At 36.3% G+C, this 21,432-nt stretch overlaps 1 protein-coding gene across 2 annotated transcripts in view; it reads left to right on the top strand.

Moving 5' to 3' along the window:
• The window catches only part of ABCE1 (ATP binding cassette subfamily E member 1), a 30,207-nt gene extending 8,950 nt beyond the window's left edge, over nucleotides 1–21,257 (top strand). For both annotated transcript variants that reach the window (XM_008267394.5, XM_089302436.1), the window contains 15 exons: nucleotides 1,721–1,818; nucleotides 3,144–3,261; nucleotides 3,615–3,752; nucleotides 3,895–3,964; nucleotides 4,788–4,884; nucleotides 5,715–5,804; nucleotides 9,265–9,386; nucleotides 13,530–13,751; nucleotides 15,188–15,247; nucleotides 15,339–15,397; nucleotides 17,851–17,961; nucleotides 18,056–18,198; nucleotides 18,318–18,440; nucleotides 19,562–19,673; nucleotides 20,468–21,257. In XM_008267394.5, coding sequence (XP_008265616.1) covers nucleotides 1,721–1,818; nucleotides 3,144–3,261; nucleotides 3,615–3,752; nucleotides 3,895–3,964; nucleotides 4,788–4,884; nucleotides 5,715–5,804; nucleotides 9,265–9,386; nucleotides 13,530–13,751; nucleotides 15,188–15,247; nucleotides 15,339–15,397; nucleotides 17,851–17,961; nucleotides 18,056–18,198; nucleotides 18,318–18,440; nucleotides 19,562–19,673; nucleotides 20,468–20,515 — 1,611 coding nt within the window. In that variant the 3' untranslated portion in view covers nucleotides 20,516–21,257. The remainder of the gene's footprint in view (nucleotides 1–1,720; nucleotides 1,819–3,143; nucleotides 3,262–3,614; nucleotides 3,753–3,894; nucleotides 3,965–4,787; nucleotides 4,885–5,714; nucleotides 5,805–9,264; nucleotides 9,387–13,529; nucleotides 13,752–15,187; nucleotides 15,248–15,338; nucleotides 15,398–17,850; nucleotides 17,962–18,055; nucleotides 18,199–18,317; nucleotides 18,441–19,561; nucleotides 19,674–20,467) is intronic.
• The last annotated feature ends 175 nt before the right edge of the window (nucleotides 21,258–21,432 follow it).

The raw sequence follows: 21,432 nt of genomic DNA, 5'->3' as shown, positions 1-21,432 counted from the left end.
CAGGAAACATTCCTTCCAACAGATTTTTTTTAAAGATTTATTTATTTGAGAGGTAGAATTACACAGTGAGGGAAAGACAGAGAGAAATGTCCATTCACTGGTTCGCTCCCTGAATGGCCGCAATGGCCAGAGCTGGACAGATCCAAAGCCAGGAGCCAGGAGATTTTTCCAGGTCTCCCATGCGGGTGCTGAGGCCATTGCAGGGAGCTAGATCGGAAGAGGAGCAGCAGGGACACAAACCGGCGCCCATATGGAATGCTAGCACCACAGACGGACTATTGGCCTACTACGCCACAGCACCAGCCCCCTAACGGATATTTACTAATCGCTTGTTAAATGTTTGCCTGTGTCCTACATGCTGGAAATCTGATTTTGAACAACATGCCATCTGTTTATATCTGCTGCTGTAGAAAATTGAGATTCCAAATTTTTTAGCAGTTAAGAATATACTAACAAGGTAAATTTGGGGACAAGGTGCAGTTGTGCAAGGATAGTGTATGCTCCCTGAAAACTAATTACCTCATATACAAGGGGGCTTCAGATAGTTAATGGGAAAATAAGATTAAAAGATAAATTTATTTTGGTGCAAAAATTTTTTAAATTCATAACATAGGTTTTTAGTAATATGCATTTTCCATGAACCTTCTGATGATGCCCCATGTGAACAGTGGATATTTTTTTCTTACAGATTTAGAGAAGCTTAAATCATTTGCAGCCAGTAAACTTTTATGTACTTGGATGTAAAGAAGATAGATACTCTATAAGTGGAGGTAACTCCACTGGTAGAAAAGTATAATTTGTGAATAAGTAATGGTTTTGGTAGAAGTGATAATCACTTTATTAGAAAACAAGGGGTTTTATTTGTTGCTTTTAATTCTGTATATTCTTATTACTTTAAAATGAAAATTCACTGCAATCTCTATACAGACTTTTGAATTGGTCCCTGAGTTCCTTGAACATGTCCACTAAATAGATCTATAATCTTAGGTTATACTCTTTCGATGTATCTCTGGAGTTGTCTGTACTTCTGAGAAAATTTCCAACTCTTGAATGCCCTTGCTCTTCTTGCCATTCTTGTTCCTTGTACATTTACCTGTTAGTCAGATGTTATTTGGATACATTTTCCTGTGATTGCCTCTTTGTTAGTGTGAATTTACTCAGTTAGAATCGAAGCATCTATTTCATATGAGATGTATAAAAGACCCATCAGGAAAACATGAATCCTTGGTCAATATGAATATGCTAGATATTGCTAGACTGCGAATAGCCCAAAAAATACACAATCCATGACCTTGAACAGTTTGTAAGATGGAAAAGGAAGAATGCAAAGACAGAAATAATCAAAGGAAGATAAAGGGAAAGTATTTGTTGTTGATAGAAAATGGAATTATACATTAAGTGATCATTTTTTTGTCTTGTCTTAGCCTTCTCTGTTAGATTAAAAAAAAAGTGACAAACCTCTAATGTTTTTCATTAAGGATTAAACATTCATTAAATGTCTACAGTGCCAGTCACTAGGGGAATATCACATTAGTCAATAATTCTAGCTTTCAAGGAACTGTCTTTACTTTTAAGTAAATAAAAAAAAAATAACATTTTACATCTTTATGAAACTCCCATGTTTGAAGATTGCTTATAAAAATATTCTCAATCTATCCATTCAGTTATGTGTGTTTTTCTACAAATTAATACCAAATTAATTCTTTACTTTAAATAACAGAAATGCCCCTTTGGCGCCTTATCAATTGTCAATTTACCAAGCAACTTGGAAAAAGAAACAACACATCGGTATTGTGCCAATGCCTTCAAACTTCACAGGTACATATTCAAGTCAACATTCCTCTTTACTTCAGTCAAGTTAAGAGTAAAATATATTTAGAATTTTCAGAGAAATGTAAAAGTGGAAACAAAATGATACTATTAATGCACCAAAGGGAATTACATTAGCCTAACATGATCAAGAATCATGTTGTATTTGTCAGTTGAAATTATCCTGGTGACTTAAAACTAATGCCCATGTTTCAGCCCAGTTGAATTCCATAATCTATGGACACAGGGTGTGATCTTCAATAAGCTGAGTAAATCTCTGGTGATTGTGATATACGCCTGTTATTTACTATTGTTCATATACCACCTTATCCCCAAAGTAACTTTTCCCCAAAGTAACTTAAGGGAACTTGACTTTACTTTTTTCTTCTTTTTTTTTTTTTTAATATGATTTAGTCATCTGTTTGAAAGATTTACAAAGAGAGTAGGGGAGATAGGGAGAGATCTTCCAATCCTTTTGTTCATTCCCGAGATGGGCGCAATAGCCAGGACTGAACAGGCCAAAGCCAGGAACCAAAAGCTTCATCTAGGTCTCCCACGTGGGTGGCCTAGACCCAAACACTTAGGCTATCTTACCCTGCTCTCAGGACATTGGCAGGGACTTGCATCAGAAGTAGAACAGATGAGACAAAAACCTGCGCCTTTATGGGATGCTGGCATCCCAGGACGCTGGTTTACCCACTATACCACAGCACCAGATCTGATTTTCTTAGTCCTTAAATGATCTACAGAGAATATCACTCTGACCTTGAACACATATTATTAAATCATACATAAATTCTTAGCTTTCTTAGATTTTAAGCTGCCAAATGTTACTATTTTTAATCTGGGAGTCTAGATTTTACTAATAAAAAAGTATTTCTTAACCTGCCAGCACTAAGGGGCCTGCTGCAGCAGGGAGAATGAAGTGGAATATTTCTGGTTGATCTGGCATTTCTCTCCTTGTAAGTAAATGGCAGGCCAGAAAAAAAAAAAGACAGTGTGAGGCTGCACCTGCTATGGAATTTTGTACCAAAGCATTTTGTTGTACATTAAAACTGAGCCTTATACATAAAGGAGGAGTGTTACTTTAGAATGGATTTTGAATGGAAATTAAATAAGTAAAATTTGGAGTAATATTGGTCATGGATGCATATCTAACAATTAACAATTTAAGTTAATCTGGCTGGTTTTCTTTTCTAATAGGCAATAATATCTGCATATGTTTCTTAGCTTGTTGGTGGATGTGTGTGAACTGCAAGTGCATTAAAATACATGATTCTGATAATAGCATTTTCTTCTGAGTTGTTTTTATTATTGTTGTATGCTTATAACAGGTTACCTATCCCTCGTCCAGGTGAAGTTTTGGGATTAGTTGGAACTAATGGTATTGGAAAGTCAACTGCTTTAAAAATTTTAGCAGGGAAGCAGAAGCCAAACCTTGGAAAGTATGATGTATGTATTATATAACCTTATAAAAAATTAGTGTCTTGGGCCAATTTTATAAGGTTGGGAGGGGTGTATATGTAATGTTTTTTAAATGTTCTTATTTTCAAGATTATTTTTAGAATTAGTGCTCTAAAACTATATACATGAAGCTTATTCATTTTTAATTAAAATCTATTAGTACTACCTAAGTGAAAATTCTGTCTCTAAACTATTATGGGTTGCTATACCTTGATAATGTCATACCAATCTTAAGTTAGAAGTATTTAGCTTGGATATATGTTCTATATAGTATAACATAGATTCACCTGTTTGTAATTGTATTAATAATTGAAATCAGATAATTATATGTATATTTTTAGGATCCTCCTGACTGGCAAGAAATTTTGACTTATTTCCGCGGCTCTGAGTTACAGAATTACTTTACCAAGATTCTGGAAGATGACCTGAAAGCCATTATCAAACCTCAGTATGTAGACCAGATTCCCAAGGCTGCAAAGGTTAGTTTTTTGCTTTTTAGAAGGAATATGTGCTATAGATTGGTGGAAGTTTAAAAGATTTTATCAAAGTAGCTTGTTTGATTTTGTGATTCTTTTTAATATTAAAGGAAAGTAGTAGTAACTTTCTGGTACATTATGACAGGGAACAGTTGGGTCTATTTTGGACAGAAAGGATGAAACAAAGACACAGGCAATTGTATGTCAACAGCTTGGTAAGTGTTTATTTTGTGTGTATTATGTATTTTAATAGGCCTTGAATTTAAATGATAGGGTATACGTTTTTATTTGGATTACTGAAATAAATGGGAAATATCACTCTTTATATTAAACAAATTATAAAATTATTAAAATTATATTAATTTTTACATGATACAATTTTCAAATGAAATGTCATTCAAGCCCAGAGTGGTGATATGTGATACTGGTTGAGCAACCCTAATCTGAAATGCTCCAAAGCCCTTTTTTGTGAAGACCAACATGACAGAAAAAGGTTTCCAATTTTTGGATTTTTCTTTTTTCTTTTTTTTTTTTTTTTAAGATTTTACTGTTATTTATTTGAGAGGCAGAGCTACAGAGAGAGGGAGAGACAGAAAGGTCTTCCCCTTCTGGTTCACTCCCCAAAGGGCCACAACAGCCAGAGATGGGCCAGTGCAAAGCCAGGAGCTTCTTCTGGGTCTACCCTTTGGGTGCAGGGACACTGGGTCTTGGGTGGTCATCGACTGCTTTCCCAGACCATAAGCAGAGAGCTGGATTGGAAGAGGAGCAGCCAGGATCTGATCCGCTGCCCATGTGGGATGCCAGCACCACAGGCAGAGGCCTAACCTACTGTGCCACAGCACTAGCCTGATTTTTGGATGAAAGATGCTAAGCCAGTAAAGTCTGTGTAAATATTCCAAAGTACAAAAACTGACATTTGAAATATTCCTAGTCCCAACCATTTTAGAGAAGGTATACTTAGTCTGTGTATTTTTTTGCCTGGAAGAGTTAAGATAAAATTTAATAACATTGAACACAACGCCTCTATGTTCTTTATAGATTTAACCCACCTAAAAGAACGAAATGTTGAAGATCTTTCAGGAGGAGAATTGCAAAGATTTGCTTGTGCGGTTGTTTGCATACAGAAAGCTGATATGTATGTTACTTTATAATTTTTATATATCTTAATTCTTACTCCAAGTTTTTATTGATGCTGCTCATAAAAGCATTAGTTTTGAAAAAATTAATAGAAATAATATCAAACTCTGTAATTTTGAGTCTTTGAAGTAATTGTGCATGCACTACCTATTTTCTCTGTCATTCCTGCAGATGAAAAAGCTATCATTTATTTAGATAAGTAATTTATATGAAGTTCCAAAGGCTTTTAATATAAAATCAGTTGTTCATGACTTAAGCTATCTTTTTCCATGTCAAAGACATTATTTAAGACAAACTTCAAACAGGTTCGGCAAGCTTTGGAAATATGTCAAGTAAAACATGAGATATTTTAGCTCACCCCAGATTAAGGTAGCATGCCACATAAAGGAGAAATGGAGAAAGAAACAGCGAATTTCCTTCCTACCTTCTAGTACCTCTCTTGTCGCAGCTATTTATTGCTACCGTCTTTTTCCGTATTTCTTCTTTGGCATCCAGTGCTCGCCACCCTTATCCCCAAATTGTTCTATAATTCTGTGCAAAAGGCTTTTGCTTTTATGCAGCTGACTTTAATTAAGAGAAAAAGCTCTGAACTGTTTCAGATTATATCAGTATTTTTCATGAGAAGGTACTGATGTCTTAAGCTATTCTCTGGAAAGCTTTCCCTGTGTTTGGTAAAAACACAGTCCTGCATAATTGTTTCTTTCCTTCTGCTTCCAAACAATACATACATTTTTACTGAGTGGTAGACTATACGTGAGGCGATTTTTGTTATTAAATCAGTAATAATATTTGTCTCAAAATTATTATATTTGCTTTTTTTTTTTTCAGTTTCATGTTTGATGAACCTTCTAGTTACTTAGATGTCAAGCAGCGATTAAAGGCTGCTATTACTATACGATCTTTAATAAACCCAGATAGGTAAGTACAAATCTAGAATATTCCTTGGTTTGAGTACTTTTACAAATTTCTAAGGATTAAACACTGCGACTATTGATGCCATATGCATGTTCATGTTTTCCATCTTATCACCTGATTTTATCTGCCTTTGGGTAGAACAGAGATTTTCATTTATTTATTAACACCCCTTTTCTAAGGAACCTAGAAATACTCTGAAATCTTATGCAAACTTTCCATATAATGTATGTCTTTCTAGAAAGTAAGTCTTTTTAATTTTTACCACATCCTCTCTCTCTCCTCTCAGTCATGTACACAATAAATACTGAACATGTATGGACTTCCCCAGAGTAATTCTGGTTTAGAATTTTGCAGAGCAAAACAGAATTCTTAATAACCTCTAGTCAGTAATCACAACACCCTTTATTTATATATGGTGCTTCTGTAGTTTGCAGAATTTTTATTTTTTGAGGTTTGTTTATTTTTTTGAAAGGAGAGTTAGAGAGAACTTCTATCCACTCACTCCCCAAATGGCTGCAAATGGCCGGGGCTGGGCAGGTTGAAACAAGGAGACTGGAACTCCAACCAGGTCTCCCACATGGGCTGCAGGGGCCCAATTACTTGAGCCATCTTCCACTGCTTTCCCTGCACATTAAGGAGCTGGATCAGAAATGGAGCCAGCCAGGACTTGAGCCAGCACTCACATGGATGCCAGCATTGCAGGCCACAACTTAACTAGCTGTACCACAGATAGATCTTCAGGAATCAAAAATCAAAGCAAGAGCTGTAAAGAAAAGAGTTGGTCAGGGCTGTCTAGATGTTGCTGCTCACTTTAAATAGGCCTTGGATTTTAATACCCACTTAGGCATAAGTATCAAGTCCTTTATTGGATTGTCAAAGGACTGTTTATCAGCAAAAGGACAAATCGGAAACAAACTGCCTGATGTTGTATGGAAAGGTCAAGGAAACATACTTGTCATTCACTGAGCAACTTGGGAATGAAGGGATGACTCCCATTTAGATCTCTATTCACGGACCAGTAACTTACATGGCTTATGGATGTGAAACTGATATAGCCAGTGGAGTATATGAACCCTTTAAGGTAAGGAAGTAGCATAAAAACGGGTCCTGGAGTTTTTAGTCCAAAGATGCATAACTAAAGCCATAAAACCACTCTGCTTTCAACTCTCTTTGCACAGGATTTTAGCAGGTAAGGCTTTATGATCCTGAGCTCAAATCTAGGGTTACAAATTATGGAGGAAAGAAGTTAGCAGACAGACAAGACAATATGACCAAACCTTTAGGAACTTCAGATAGACTGTAAAATAGTATTTAAAATAAAAGGGTTCAGAACCCTAAGAATTAATGTTACAAACAAGCAATAGGTAAATGTCTGAAAGCCCAAAAAAATTAGAAATTAAAATTACTAAGTTACAGGCATTTGACAAAAATGAAGAAGTTGATTCAGAAGAAATCTGTATATTAAGAGTTCTCTTTATAAACTGAAGTAACAGAAAGATAGTAGTTGAAATTTTGGAAAGTCTTTAAAGAAAGTCTAATTACCCTTCATTTTTTGGAATTGAGAGTCATACCAAAGGGCCTAAAGAAAAGGAGCTTTGTCCAAAGTCTATAGCAATATTGAAAGAATTACAATAAGCCAGAACCAGATTTAGGTGGAGAAGGTAAAGCATGAATTGACATATAAGATAATGTTGAGAAAATGTACACATACTTAACAATGTAAACATTTTGTTTGAATAAAAATAACATGAATTTGTATAGAACGATGATCCTATTAATAAAAATATAGCCAATTTTTATTTGTGCAAGAAACGAACACGTTAAGTTGGTGTTTGAGATGTCTAGAAGACTTTTTTTTAAAGATTGAGAACCAAGTTGGAATCTGAACAAAGTACAGCATGAAAGGCTTTGACTGTTAATTACCTAATAGCTTCTACATATAAGCTAACAGTACTTATTTCTCATTTCACTTAGATCTACCTATTTAAGGTTCATGGCATATCCTGTCTAATTCATGAAGTGTTCCATTATGCATGAACCTATTTCCTTTCTGGCCTTCACTGGATTTAATTATCTGTAGAATGTTTTGCCAAGTAGCCTTTTGTTATTGTTTCGTATCCCTTGCTTTTTCCATTTGCATTGAAAGTTCCCAGGTTAAGGATTCTCTGCATTTCCTGAAGCTGCTAATATGGGATACCACAACTTCAGCGCTTACTACATAAGTACAGTTGTGTACTATTCCAACAGTTTAGTCTTTATCTGGATTAAAGCTGTTACAGTGGTTTCTACTTTGTAAAGTTTATTTTAGAAAATGATTCTTATTAGCAACACATTTCTTTCATATATATGAATGAACTTAAATGTGAACTCTTTTTTTCTTCTTAGTTTAGGAAAACTATGTTTTTAAATTTTTTTTAAGATTTTTACTTATTTAAGAGTTATGGAGACGGAGAGGCAGAGGTAAAGAGAGATCTTCCATCCACAACAGCAGGACTGGGTCAGGCCAAAGCCAGGAGCCACACTCTTCATCATGTCTCGCACGATGGTACATGGATCCAAAAACTTGGGACAATTTCCACTGCTTTCCCAGGTGCATTAACAGGGCGCTGGATCAGAAATGTAGCAGCTAGGACGTGAACCAGCACCAGTATGGGATGCTGCTCCACTTCCTGTCTAGCTCCCTGCTAACGTGCCCAGGAAAGCAGCAGAGGGTGGCCTCACTTAGGCCCCTGCATCCATGAGGGAGACCGGGAAGAAGCTCCTAGCTCCCGACTTCTGCCTGGCTGTTGGGGCCCTTTGTGGAGTGAATCAGCAGACAGAAGGTTGCTCCCCCTCTCTCCCTCTCTCTCCCTCTCTCTCCCTGTCTCTCTAACTCCATCTTTCAAATAAATAACTGTTTAGGGAGCCGGCGCCGTGGCTCAATAGGCTAATCCTCCACCTTGCGGCGCCGGCACACCGGGTTCTAGTCCCGGTTGGGGCGCCGGATTCTGTCCCGGTTGCCCCTCTTCCAGGCCAGCTCTCTGCTATGGCCAGGGAGTGCAGTGGAGGATGGCCCAGGTGCTTGGGCCCTGCACCCCATGGGAGACCAGGAAAAGCACCTGGCTCCTGGCTCCTGCCAGGATCAGCGCGGTGCGCCGGCTGCAGCGGCGGCCATTGGAGGGTGAACCAACGGCAAAGGAAGACCTTTCTCTCTGTCTCTCTCTCTCACTGTCCACTCTGCCTGTCAAAAAAAAAAAAAAACAAAAAAAAAAAAAAAACAAAACTGTTTAGGAAAAAAAAGAAAGCACTGATAATGTGAACATGGAGAATGTTTTATGACTTTGATTTAATACGTTTAATACACATCTTTTTTTCTAAATATTTTCCTGAAATTTGTAACTTTAGCAAGATGTTACATAAGACTTTTAGCTGATTGTATTTGTTGTGTTAAATTTGAACGTTAAAAAACTGTTTTGATTTTCAGGTACATCATTGTGGTGGAGCATGATCTAAGTGTATTAGACTATCTCTCTGACTTCATCTGCTGTTTGTATGGTGTGCCAAGCGCTTATGGTGTTGTAACTATGCCTTTTAGTGTTAGAGAAGGTAACTTAAAAATTTTTTCATATAATTTTCTCTGATGTTCTAATGCTGATGAGATCTATATTATTATTAATACTAAGTACTTTTATATTTATTTATCTAATATTCATCCAAAATGCTGGTCTCTTGGAATTTAATCACTGAGCAGATTGCACAAATGGTCCCTGATTTTTTTTTTAATCATTTTCAGCTTTATAATGGAACAAAAGCAATATGTAGTACAATTTGAATTTTGGTCTTTTCCCTAGCTAGAAATACACAGTACAATTCTCTTTTCAAAATTCTGAACATTTTGTGGTGGCAGCCACAGCTGTCAGTCAGCATGAAGATCATGAGAGGAAACAACCAATACCCTTAAGGGCTGAATATTACTAAAGCTATCATGTTTGCTAAGTTAGGTGTGCTTCAACTTAGGATGGATTCAATTCATGATATAGCCCTATTAGAAGACAAGGAGTATTTGCATATACTCATAAGATTCATTACAACATGAGTTTTTATATAAAATGCTACTTCTTTGTTAGAGAATTTGTTGTTATGGGTGGGTAGAAGTGCATTTCACTGTTTTTTTTTCTGCTATATTTAAAGTCTTGTGACTTCTGCTGTACCATTTGTCATGAAATTTATCTCTGCTAGGCTGATATTAGTTATGAAACTTAAAATTAATTCGGTTATCTTGTTTTCATGTTTCAGATTTGTTTATAATCTGAATGCTTGTGGAACTAAGGCTACCTAACAGTCAAATGAGTTAGTTTAGTAATTATATTAAAGTTTTCATTTATTACTTCTACTTTCAGGAAGGAGGGACTCTGGCCTCTGTCCCATGTCTTTTGCAACTTGAGCAAAAGTAAAAGCTACCTATTACTAAGTGCTCCAGAAACTAGTATTAGTGCACCCTACACTTCGCATACTTTTTTTCTTTCAGTTTCTTTTTCTTTTTTCTTCCACTGCTTGTTTTTATTTTACTTTATATTTGTGCTCTTAAGCTGACAATCTAGAACACTGAAAATGCTACTTAATCATCTTTTTTTTCCTCTCTCTCTGTTCTTTGAAAATAGTCTTTAAGTACCTAAAATCTATTGTAAAAATAACTACTAATATATTTCAGAGAATTAGATGCTAACTAAATTTGAACATCTAATTTTCTTGCTCATTTTTTAAGGAATGATAGCAAAAATAATTGTCAGTGTTTTATTCTCTTCAGGTAACAAATATTTATTGAGTGGTTTCCTCGACGTCATATAATAGTTCCAGAATTGGGTTAATAATGCTTCAGATACACAGCAGTCACTCCTTACAATGCCAGTTACAAAATCATGTCTGAAGGGTGTGCCATTCACTATCTGATGCCTAGGGAGATTTTCAATCTGCCTTACTGTTAAAAACAAATACAGTAATAAAATATCTTTCTGCTTTCCTTTAATATGCTAAAATTAATGTACTGTATATAAAAGCTCTATGAACTGTAAGGAAGATTATGGTTTGGACTCTTTAAAAAATATATTTATTTATTTGAGAAGTAGAGCTGCAGAGGCAGAGAGAGAGGTCTTCCGTCCGCTGGTTCACTCTCCAAATGTCCACAACGGCCAGAGCTGGGCTGATCTGAAGCCAGGAACTTGAAGCTTCTTCCAGGTCTCCCACAGGGGCCCAAGGACTTGGGCCATCATCTGCCACTTTCCCAGGCCATAGCAGAGAGCTGGATCAGAAGTGGAGCATCTGGGACTTGAACTGGTGCCCAAATGGGATACCAGCACTGTACCGGCCCCTCATTTTTAAATTGACTAGATAAATATTATATTAGGAATTAAAAGGCTGACTTGTTATGCTTCTTAAACCCTCTTTTCTTTGAGCTATCATTTCCTTAAATGATGAATTTGGTACTTAGACCAAGTGACTGCTGAAGTTTTTTTGTTTGTTTGTTTTAGGTTTATTTCATTTATTTGAACAGCAGAGCTAGAGAGAAAGAGGGGAAAAAGAGGTCTTCCATCTGCTGGTTCATTCCCCAAATAGCTGCAATGGCTGGAGCTGTGCCAGGCTGAGGCCACATGGGTGCAGGGGCCCAAGGACTTGGGACATCTTCCCCTGCTTTCCCAGGAGCATTAGCAGGGAGCTGGATTGGAAGTAGAGCAGCCAGGGCTCAGACAGCTGCCCATAGAGCCCATATAGCTGCCCATTGCTGATGAGGGCTTAACCCACTATGCCACAGCACCAGCCCCAGATAAGGTTCTTTTGAGTATATGTTTTTATGTTAAAACTTTAAGTAGTTTAAAAATGTTTTAAAGTCCTGACTTGGGCCAAATAAATGTATCTCTTCATTTATTCTGTCAATACCTTTCTTCTAGGCTAAGTATACATATTAAATGACATGGTTAGATACTCTGTCAAGAACTCCCAAAACTTCTGATACTTGCTTTCTCTTATTTCACTTATATATAGGAAACAACTGAAAAGGGCATATTTTACTGCTTACCAAATAGTTCCCTGTAGGGGCCAGTGTTGTGATGCAGTGGATTTAAGCTGCTGCCCGCAGTGCTGGCATCCCATATGAGCACCAGTTTGAGTCTTGACTGTTCCACTTCCAGTCCAGCTCCCTGCTAACATACTTGGGAAAGCAGTAGAAGACAGCCCAAGTGCTTGGGCTCTGCCCATATGAGGAACTTGGGTGAAGCTGCTGGCTCCTGGCTTCAGCCTGGCCCAGCCCCAGCTGTTGTGGCATATGCAGTGAATAGGAGATCTTCTGTCTGTCCCTCTTTCTCTCTAATCTGCCTTTCAGATAAAAAATAAGCTTAAGATTAAAATAATAATAATTCACTGTAGAGAGAGATTCTCAGGTATAATGTTTGTTTACTTTTAGTTATTGAAATCTCTTTGGGTAATGCTGGTTACCATTGTGTAGTGAAGCCAAAAACCTGAGGAGAAAACAAATTTTTTTTAATATATTTATTTGAAAGGCGGAGAGAGAGATCTTTCGTCAGCTGGTTCACTCCTCAAATGGCCACAATGGCCAGGGCAGGACCAGGCTGAAGCCAGGAGCCAGAAGCTTCATGCTGGTCTCCCACATGGGTGTAAGGGCCCAAGCACTTGCACCGTCTTTCACTGCTTTCCTGCTGTAGGCAGTGGGTTTACCTGCTATGCCACAGTGCCACAGCCTCTGAGAAACAAATCTTAGAGCAGTAAAAATCAGTTGATAATGAAAGGATGTGTTGAGGCTGGCATCATGGCTCAGTAGGTTAATCCTCTACCTGAAGTGCCAGTATCCCATATGGCTGCCAATTCTAGTCCCAGCTGCTCCACAGCTCTCTGCTCTGGCCTGGGAAAGCAGTAGAAGATGGCTCAAGTGCTTGGGCCCCTGCACCCACGTGAAGACCTGGAAGAAGCATCTGGCTCCTGGCTTTGGATTGGCACAGCTCCAGCCATTGTGGCCATTTGAGGAGTGAACCAATGGAAGGAAAACCTTTCTGTCTCTCCCTCTCACTCTTTGTAACTCTTCCCCTCAAATTAATAAATAAAATCTTTAAAAAAAAAAAAGTAAATGTGGATGGCATGGATGGCATTTTATAAGAAAAAAAAAAGATGTGTTTAGTTGTGTGTGTGTGCACATATACGTCCATACACTCATGGAGACATATATATGTGGATGAATTAGTTAAAATTTACAGTAGATTCATGAAAAAAACATGCTGTGACTTCATTTTATGCAAACCTGTATGTTAGGAAAATTCCATAGGAAATTTTCTTTTTTATAGATTTATTTTATTTATTTGAAAAATAGAGTTAGAGAGGTAAAGCCAGAGAGAGAGAGGTCTTCTCTATCCGCTGGTTCACTCCTCAAATGACCGCTGCAGCCAAAGTTTAGCTGAACCAGAGCCAGGAGCTTTTTCTGGGTCTCCCATAGACTTGGGCCATCTTCTACTGCTTCCCCGGGCTGTAGCGTAGAGCTGGATCAAAAGTGGAGCAGCCAGGACTTGTACCGGCACCCTTATTGGAAGCCAGTGCTGCAGGCTGGGGTTTTAATCCATTGTGCCATAGCACCTGCCAGAAATTTAAAATCTATACATAGATTGCTCCCAGGAGTGCCTAGAATTTTGGGAAAGTTTGGTTTTTAATTGATCTTTACTAATCTGTGAACAATTTTCCTTCCAACAGGCATAAACATTTTCTTGGATGGCTATGTTCCAACAGAAAACTTGAGATTCAGAGATGCATCGCTTGTTTTTAAAGTGGCTGAGACAGCAAATGAAGAAGAAGTTAAAAAGATGTGTATGTATAAATACCCAGGGATGAAGAAAAAGATGGGAGAGTTTGAGCTAGCAATTGTAGCTGGAGAGTTTACGGATTCTGAAATTATGGTGATGCTTGGGGAAAATGGTAAGTTTTCCTTATTTTATAATATGTAAAAAAGTCTGTTTTGTTAGTTCAGTAAATGAAAAAGTCCCAAAAAAAGCCTTAATTCAGGTTTAAAGTTGTCAGCTAGGTTTTCAATTCACAAATTTTTCATTGTAGCGTCATAATTTTGCAACATTGTATATTTCAATCTCATTAATTCAAGTTAATACTTCTTGTTTCATAGCCTTCAATGGAGATGTTTTTCTCAGCTGGCTTTTCAGTTATTAAGCTTGCAGACTGACTAGGGAGAAAACAATTAATTCCTATGCATAGTCTAGTTTAAAAAGTTTCTTAATTTTCTACACTTCTATTTGAAATTTATTTTAAATTTAGGATAATTTACCTTTTAAATAGTAGATGTATTACCAGCATTTTTTTTTTTTTCCCAAGAAGGCAGCGTTAGAAAAGGCCTTCCATTCCATGTTCACTTCCCAGATAGCCTCCGTGGCTGGGACTGGGCTAGAACAGAGCCAGGAGCTTCATCCAGTCTCTCACCTGGGTGGCAGGAGTGCAGGCACTTTGACCGTCTCCACTGCCTTTTCAGGCACATTAGCAGGGCAGTTCGAGCACAAGTGGAGCAGCCAGGACTTAAACTGGCACCCATATGGGATGTCAGTGTCCCAGGTAGTGGTTTAACCTGTTGTACCACAATGCTGGCCCCATATTACCAGCATTTTTCATGTTAAAGACAATGAATTTGAAAACTAAATAATCTGTACTTACTACTTTCATGACTTAAACTGATTTGAATTATATTCCTACAATTTAGAACGATGGGAGAAAAATTTTGTATATAAATGTTATTGTAATAAATCAGTCTTCAGTTAAATATAGAAATTTTTAATTGGGTTGTAGTAATAACTATTTCATGTAAGTGAAATGTAAGATACTGGTATCATAAAACAGCCTAGTGAATTATGTGCATTGATGATGTCACTAAATAATTTTGTTAAACAGTCTCAAGACTTATACTTTATAGACCTGTCCATTTTTAAAATGACCATTATAAGCTAGGAATAGTCTTTATTCCTTTAATTAGCTTAGAATGATTCATTTATTTGAAAGGCAGAAAGAAACAGCTCTGCCATTTGCTGACTGTTCTCCAGATGCCCCTGACAGCTAAGACTGCACAGGTAGAACCAGGAACTAGGAACTGTCTTGAGTCCCCAACATGGGAGGCAGGGACAGCGTACCATGGTGAACCTTAGTAGGAAACTGGAATTGGGACCAGAGCTGGAACTTAACCCTGGCAGGCATCCAAGCAATGTATGGAATGTCTCCTCCTCTCCAAGATAACCTAAGGAATTTAATAGTGCCAGTATATATCTTTTTTCTCAGCTAAAGCCAAGCAGGACAAAATGATTTACTCTAAATGTGAAACATTTTTCAGGTCGATTTGTTTTGTATTGTGTTGTCAGGTACAGGCAAAACGACATTCATCAGAATGCTTGCTGGAAGGCTTAAACCTGATGAAGGAGGTACTGAGTCTTTTTGCTGTGTTCCGCACAGTTTTAACTGTTAAAGATCTGGAGAGCTTTGAATGCCTTATGTATTTGTGTTACTTTGCAGGAGAAGTGCCAGTTCTAAATGTCAGTTATAAGCCACAAAAGATCAGTCCCAAATCAACTGTAAGTTTTTACTCTTTTGCTTATTACTAAATAAAATTATAATTTTTTGCATTTAGCTTAATCTTTCACTATATAAAAAATTCTGTATAAAAATGTATATTATATATTATTTATATATAAATATATATGAAATATATATATAAAAATTCTATATAAAAAATTCTTCTCCAGACTAGATTGTAAACAAGTTTATTGAAAGGTTTTGACAGTGAATAATTCATTTCTCCTACTAGAAAAATGCTTTAGAAATCTGTCATCATTTCCCAAAAGAACCCTTTAGAAACCTAATGTATTTTGTGCTGCAAAGAACACCATCAAGGATGTGAAAAGCTATTCCCTATTAAGAGAAAAAGCATTCGCACATATCTAATAAGCGATGTGGATCCAGAATATATTAAGAATTCACAACCAAAACATAGGAGAAACACTTCAAGATGTTTACATAGGCAATAATTTTCTGGCTAAGATCCCAAAATCACAGGCAATAAAATTTAAAATACACAAGTGAGATTTTATCAACCTGAAAAGCTTCTGTACAGCAAAGGAATTCTACAGACTGAAGAGACAATGCACAGAATAAGAGGAAATATTTGCAAAATATACATCTGATTAAAGCATTGATATCCAGAATATATGAGGAACTCAAGAAATTCAACAGCAAAACCAACAATCCAGTTAAGAAATATGCATAGAAACCAAATAGACATTTTTCAAAAGAAATAAAAATGACCAACAAACACATGAGAAAATGCTCAGGATTGGTAGGCCAGTAGAGACATTCAGTTAAAAATCCAATGTAGTATCATCTCCCTCTAGTTAGAATGGCTTTGTATAGACAAAAAGAACACATGCAGGCAAAGTTGTAGAGATAAGATTGGTGAGAATGCAAGTTAGTACAGCCAGTATGGAAAACATAATGGAGATTAGTGAAAAACTAAAAATAAATCTACTGAATGACTCAACTTTCCCACCTCTGGAAATACATCCAAAGGAAATGAAGTTAGCATATGAAAGATACTGGCAGTCCCATATTTGTTAAGGCACTATTAATAACAGCAAAGATAAGGAATCTGCCTAGCCATCAGTGGATAAAGAAAGGTATGAATACACAATGGAATATTACTTAGCCATTAAAAAAGTGAACTCTTGACATTTGGAAGAAAATAGGTAGATATAGTTTTGTTTAAGAGAAACAAGCCAGAAACAGAATTAATACCATATTTTCTCACTTTTGTGAAAGTTAAAAAAAGAAAGGATGTCTTGATCTTTCTCTTGAATCTGACATTATGTGATGTTAATGTATTCACTCCAGCTTTCTTTTTATTCCCTGATGTCTATTTCTCAGACTTTCCAAATCTTTTTGTATGGATTTATCTTACTGTTGGGTTTCTTATGTGATCCATTCTAAACATTTCATCTTAATAAAGATTTGCTTTTTATGTTAAAAAAAAAAGTCAAATTAGAAAATAACCAAATGTCCATTCCCCAAAAAAGGATATTTTTCCCAAGAAGATATACAGATAGATAAAATACTCATGAAAAGATCTCAGAATCATTAGTCATTTGAGAAATGCAGTGAGATACCACTTTATAACCACTAGAATGGCTAAAACCCAGAAGACAGTAGAACTGTCTATGAGAATGTAAAAACATTGGAAAACTTTAAAGTGATGGAGCCACTTAGCAAAACAATCTGGCAGACCCTCAAGTTAGTAAGTTACAATATAAACCAGCAGCTTTACTCCTAAGCGTATACCTTATCTTTATGTAAAAACTTACACACCAGTGATTACAGCCAAAAAGCAGAAGCAACACAAATGTCCATCAGCTGGTGAATAAACAAAAGGTGATATATCCATACAGTGTAAGAGTCACAAAAAGAAAATAGATGTTACTGTATGTATAAAACTTAGAAGCATGCTAAAGTTAACCTTTGGGTTTCTCCAGGAGTTGTAGTGAACTTGAATGGAGTGTCTGCATGCAGGACCTCAACACTACTTTTACTGTGTATCTCTCTAAAATAGCTTCACTGAGAATGAGCTTGTATCATTCATAACTTTCCAGAAACTTAGCTTGTAAGTTCCCAAACTCAGCCCTATCCTGAAACAAGCAAAAGGTGTTTTAGAATCATACCTAGTGCATTATTGTGCATTTTGTATTCTCTATTGGTTATTGACTAAGATTACTTGATGCATATTTTGACTTTCAGAATTATTCCCATATTTTCATATGACTTTTTCCCCCTGAAATAGTCATTTGCCTACTACTTTCAAATTTGAAGATTATTATTGATTTATTTGTTGAACATGATGGGGTTTTGAGAGTTAAAAATAAAATTGATACCTGTTGTTGGTATATGATACAGCCTTGCCCTAGAGCTTAACTTTATCAGGATTCATAAATTGAAGAGGTCTGTCCTGAAATTTTATAAATATTTCTTCTATTAAAAACAGGGAAGTGTTCGCCAGTTATTACATGAAAAGATAAGAGATGCTTACACTCATCCGCAGTTTGTGACTGATGTAATGAAGCCTCTGCAGATTGAAAACATCATTGATCAAGAGGTACTCTAGCATAATTTTTAAAAAATTTTATTATCAATTTAAACTTTATATAAACTTTTTTTCTTTATATGGTTTGCTAAACTTCTTCAATTAGGTGCAGACATTATCTGGAGGAGAACTACAGCGAGTAGCTTTAGCTCTTTGCTTGGGCAAACCTGCTGATGTCTATTTAATTGATGAGCCATCTGCATATTTGGATTCTGAGCAAAGATTGATGGCAGCTCGAGTTGTCAAACGGTAAATACTTTAATCACAAGAGTATTAATTTTGGTTTTGTGTGCTAGCACACAAGTGTGCTTAATAGGACATTTGAGTGTCTTAGAAAGATATAAAAAATTTCAAAATCCTTGTTTTAGTTTCATACTCCATGCGAAGAAGACGGCCTTTGTTGTGGAACATGACTTCATCATGGCCACCTATCTAGCAGATCGAGTCATCGTTTTTGATGGTGTCCCATCTAAGAACACTGTTGCAAATAGGTAAATTTATTTTATATAATGTTCAAAGCTAACTATATTTTTAAGTTCTGACAATTAGAAGATTGTTGCATTTGAAATTTTCTAATAAGCTCCTAACAGTAAACTTGATACCACTAGAAATTCTATTTGTATGATTCTTGAGCTTATTCACACTGAGTACTGGAAGGGCCTATGGAGTCTTGGTTTTCAGACTGTATTATGGAATGCTTGACCTGGGGGGCAAGCATTCAGAACTCTAACATCCTCATCTTTTTTTCTTTTTTTTTTTTGATTTACTTTTTTATTTGTAAGGCAGAGTTAGAGATCTTACTGATTCACTCCCCAAGTGGCTGCAACAGCTGGTGCTGGGCTGATCAGGAGCCAGGAGCTTCTTCCAGGTCTCCCATGTGGGTGCAAAGACATCTTCCGCTGCTTTCCCAGGCACATTAGCAGGGAGCTGGATTGGAAGTGGAGCAGCTGGGATTCAAAATGGCACCCATATGGGATGCTGGCACTGTGGATGGTGGCTTTTTTTTTACTATTTGAATCATTCAGCCAGTAAAAGTACTTCACTGAACTTCCCAGAATTTCTTAGTTTTCAGCTTAACAATTATTGAGAATTTTATTTCTTAAAAAACAGTTGGGGAAATTTCTTAGAATATGTGAAACACATTTATTCACATAATCTTCTATTTCTGTTAATAAAATGTTTACTCCATATTGATTTGGCATGATCTAAAATATAGCCTAGTTGAAGAAATTTTTTAGTTACTTTTGAAACCAGTAGAACACATATATATTCCAATGCTGCATTTCTAAAATAGAGAACTTATTCTTTTCTCCCCCAAAAATGTCGATTTGTGATTAAGCTCCTTATTAACAATCTTTTATTTTTTCAAAGAAGCTTCTGTCCTCAGTGTTTTCTTTTTTCCAAACCAGAAGTACAATTTAAACTGTTGGTTTTACACAAAAATATTATAGCCAAGCAAATTTGTATAATCAGTCATTTCTGAGAATTTATGCTATACTGTAATTATGCTGTAGATAATTTATGATTTTTATGATTTGGGAGTTGAAATGGTTCTTTAACATTTAAGGGATAAAATTTAATCAAAATTGATTTCCCCCCCATCCCTTCCTAGTCCTCAAACCCTTTTGGCCGGCATGAATAAATTTTTGTCTCAGCTTGAAATTACATTCAGAAGAGATCCAAACAACTATAGACCACGAATAAACAAACTCAACTCAATTAAGGTATGTGAAAAACCATCCTCAGAGTTAACTTCGATTTCAGTATAAAAATTAAAAGTTTGGGTCTTTAAAAGCCATTGCCATATTTTATTCTGATACATGTTATTTTACATGTTGATACCTAATGGCATTCTCCAGTCATCTGGGCATCAGTTGTGATGTAGCTGCCATTGTGCATGGACTCAAAGCTGTTCATGTTGTGTCTTGAGTATATTCACTGTGTTATTTCCCATGTTCATTGCCACTTAAAATGTCTGAAGCATTGTCATTCTGTTGTGTAGGTGCATAGTTCAGTCCAGGCATACCTGTTAATCATTTCTGTATGCCCACCTATCTTAGACCATCATACCTTAATCCTAACAAAGGAACTGGTAGGCAAGGAGCTACCTGGATTATTACTAGCCAGTCTATAAACAGTATTGGCAAAAACTTGTTTTATATACATTTATGTAATAGGTAGTTCTCACACTAACATTGTTATCTTTTGAGCCAGAGCTTAAAGTTGAAATGAGAAAAATGGAGTTTATTTTCCCAGAAATATAATACATTTTATATATGTACGGTATCTTCTGTAAAGGGAATTAGCTTGTATTGCAGTGCAAGTGGCTTAGTGATAGGGATGAGGGGCCAAGGGTAGCCATCTTGCTTTGTAGTGGACCCCAGAATATGCAGAAGTAGGTGGTGAGTAGAGGTTGTCCAGGCCCTGTAATAAACACAGCTAAGTAATCCCATGCATGAAAATCTGCCTGTACATTTATGGAAATGATGTTGATTTTTATTACTTCTCTATTTTGTAGGATGTAGAACAGAAGAAGAGTGGAAACTACTTTTTCTTGGATGATTAGACTGAATCTGAGGAAATCAATAAGCCATTTACTAAAAGAAACATTGACTGGGATTTTTGTCATATAAAACTTTAATCAGGTTTTATGCCCCACATACTCTGGAACTTGAAGTATAATCAATGTACATCAAAAGCCAGTTATGTTATAAATTGTAGTCTGAACACAGAAAATGCCACTTTCCTGGAAAAGTTCATAAGGCACTTTTGTGCATATTCTAAAATGAAGACATTTCAAGCTACACAAATTACCTCCAAGTTTTCATGATGTATGGGAAGATTCTCAATAGTGTAATATATACATGTACCAAATGCTGACCAGTGTGTGCCCCCTCTAGAAAAATCTTGAAATTACTTTCTGTGCTTACCTGGTTTGCCAAGTATGCCAGTATAAGGAAATTTATTTTATAAGCTGGTCAAAGACCCCATTGATGATATTTGATAAATAAACATGAGGACTATATTAGTTACTTGTTTCCGATCTTTACACTGATAATATAGTGCGAAGTTTCTAAGACTACGAAAAAGCACCATTAGAAAAATGAGTATTAAGTTTTTTGGTGCTTTTGACCATCACTATCAAAAATTTGTGTCCCCTGCAAAAAAAAAAAAACCCTAACTTACCTGGATTTGTCAGTTTATGCATTTTGTAAGGCTCCATACTCTGTAATTATTCTAATGCCATTTTTAAGCATTTATGTGAGTGTAACCACCAATTATAATTATGAAAAAGCATTTTTAAAGAATTTTTTGTTTGCCCTTGTTCCTAGACTCCGAAATCTTTGGAGTAGGTACCTCAGCATCTGTGTGTTTTTTAAACTTCCAGACTCTTCAGGTGAACACTTCCTCAGTAGCAGCGTTATTGCCAGCGTGGCCAGATAGCAATACCAAATACCCTTGGTACCAGTTGTGAATAAAGGT

The sequence above is a fragment of the Oryctolagus cuniculus genome, chromosome 8 (genome assembly GCF_051225735.1).
Source record: "Oryctolagus cuniculus isolate XC-2025 breed Fujian yellow rabbit chromosome 8, ASM5122573v1, whole genome shotgun sequence".
Lineage (NCBI taxonomy): Eukaryota > Metazoa > Chordata > Mammalia > Lagomorpha > Leporidae > Oryctolagus > Oryctolagus cuniculus.
The sequence above is the reverse complement of the archived record's forward strand: the minus strand, read 5'-3'. Positions and strand labels throughout refer to the sequence as shown.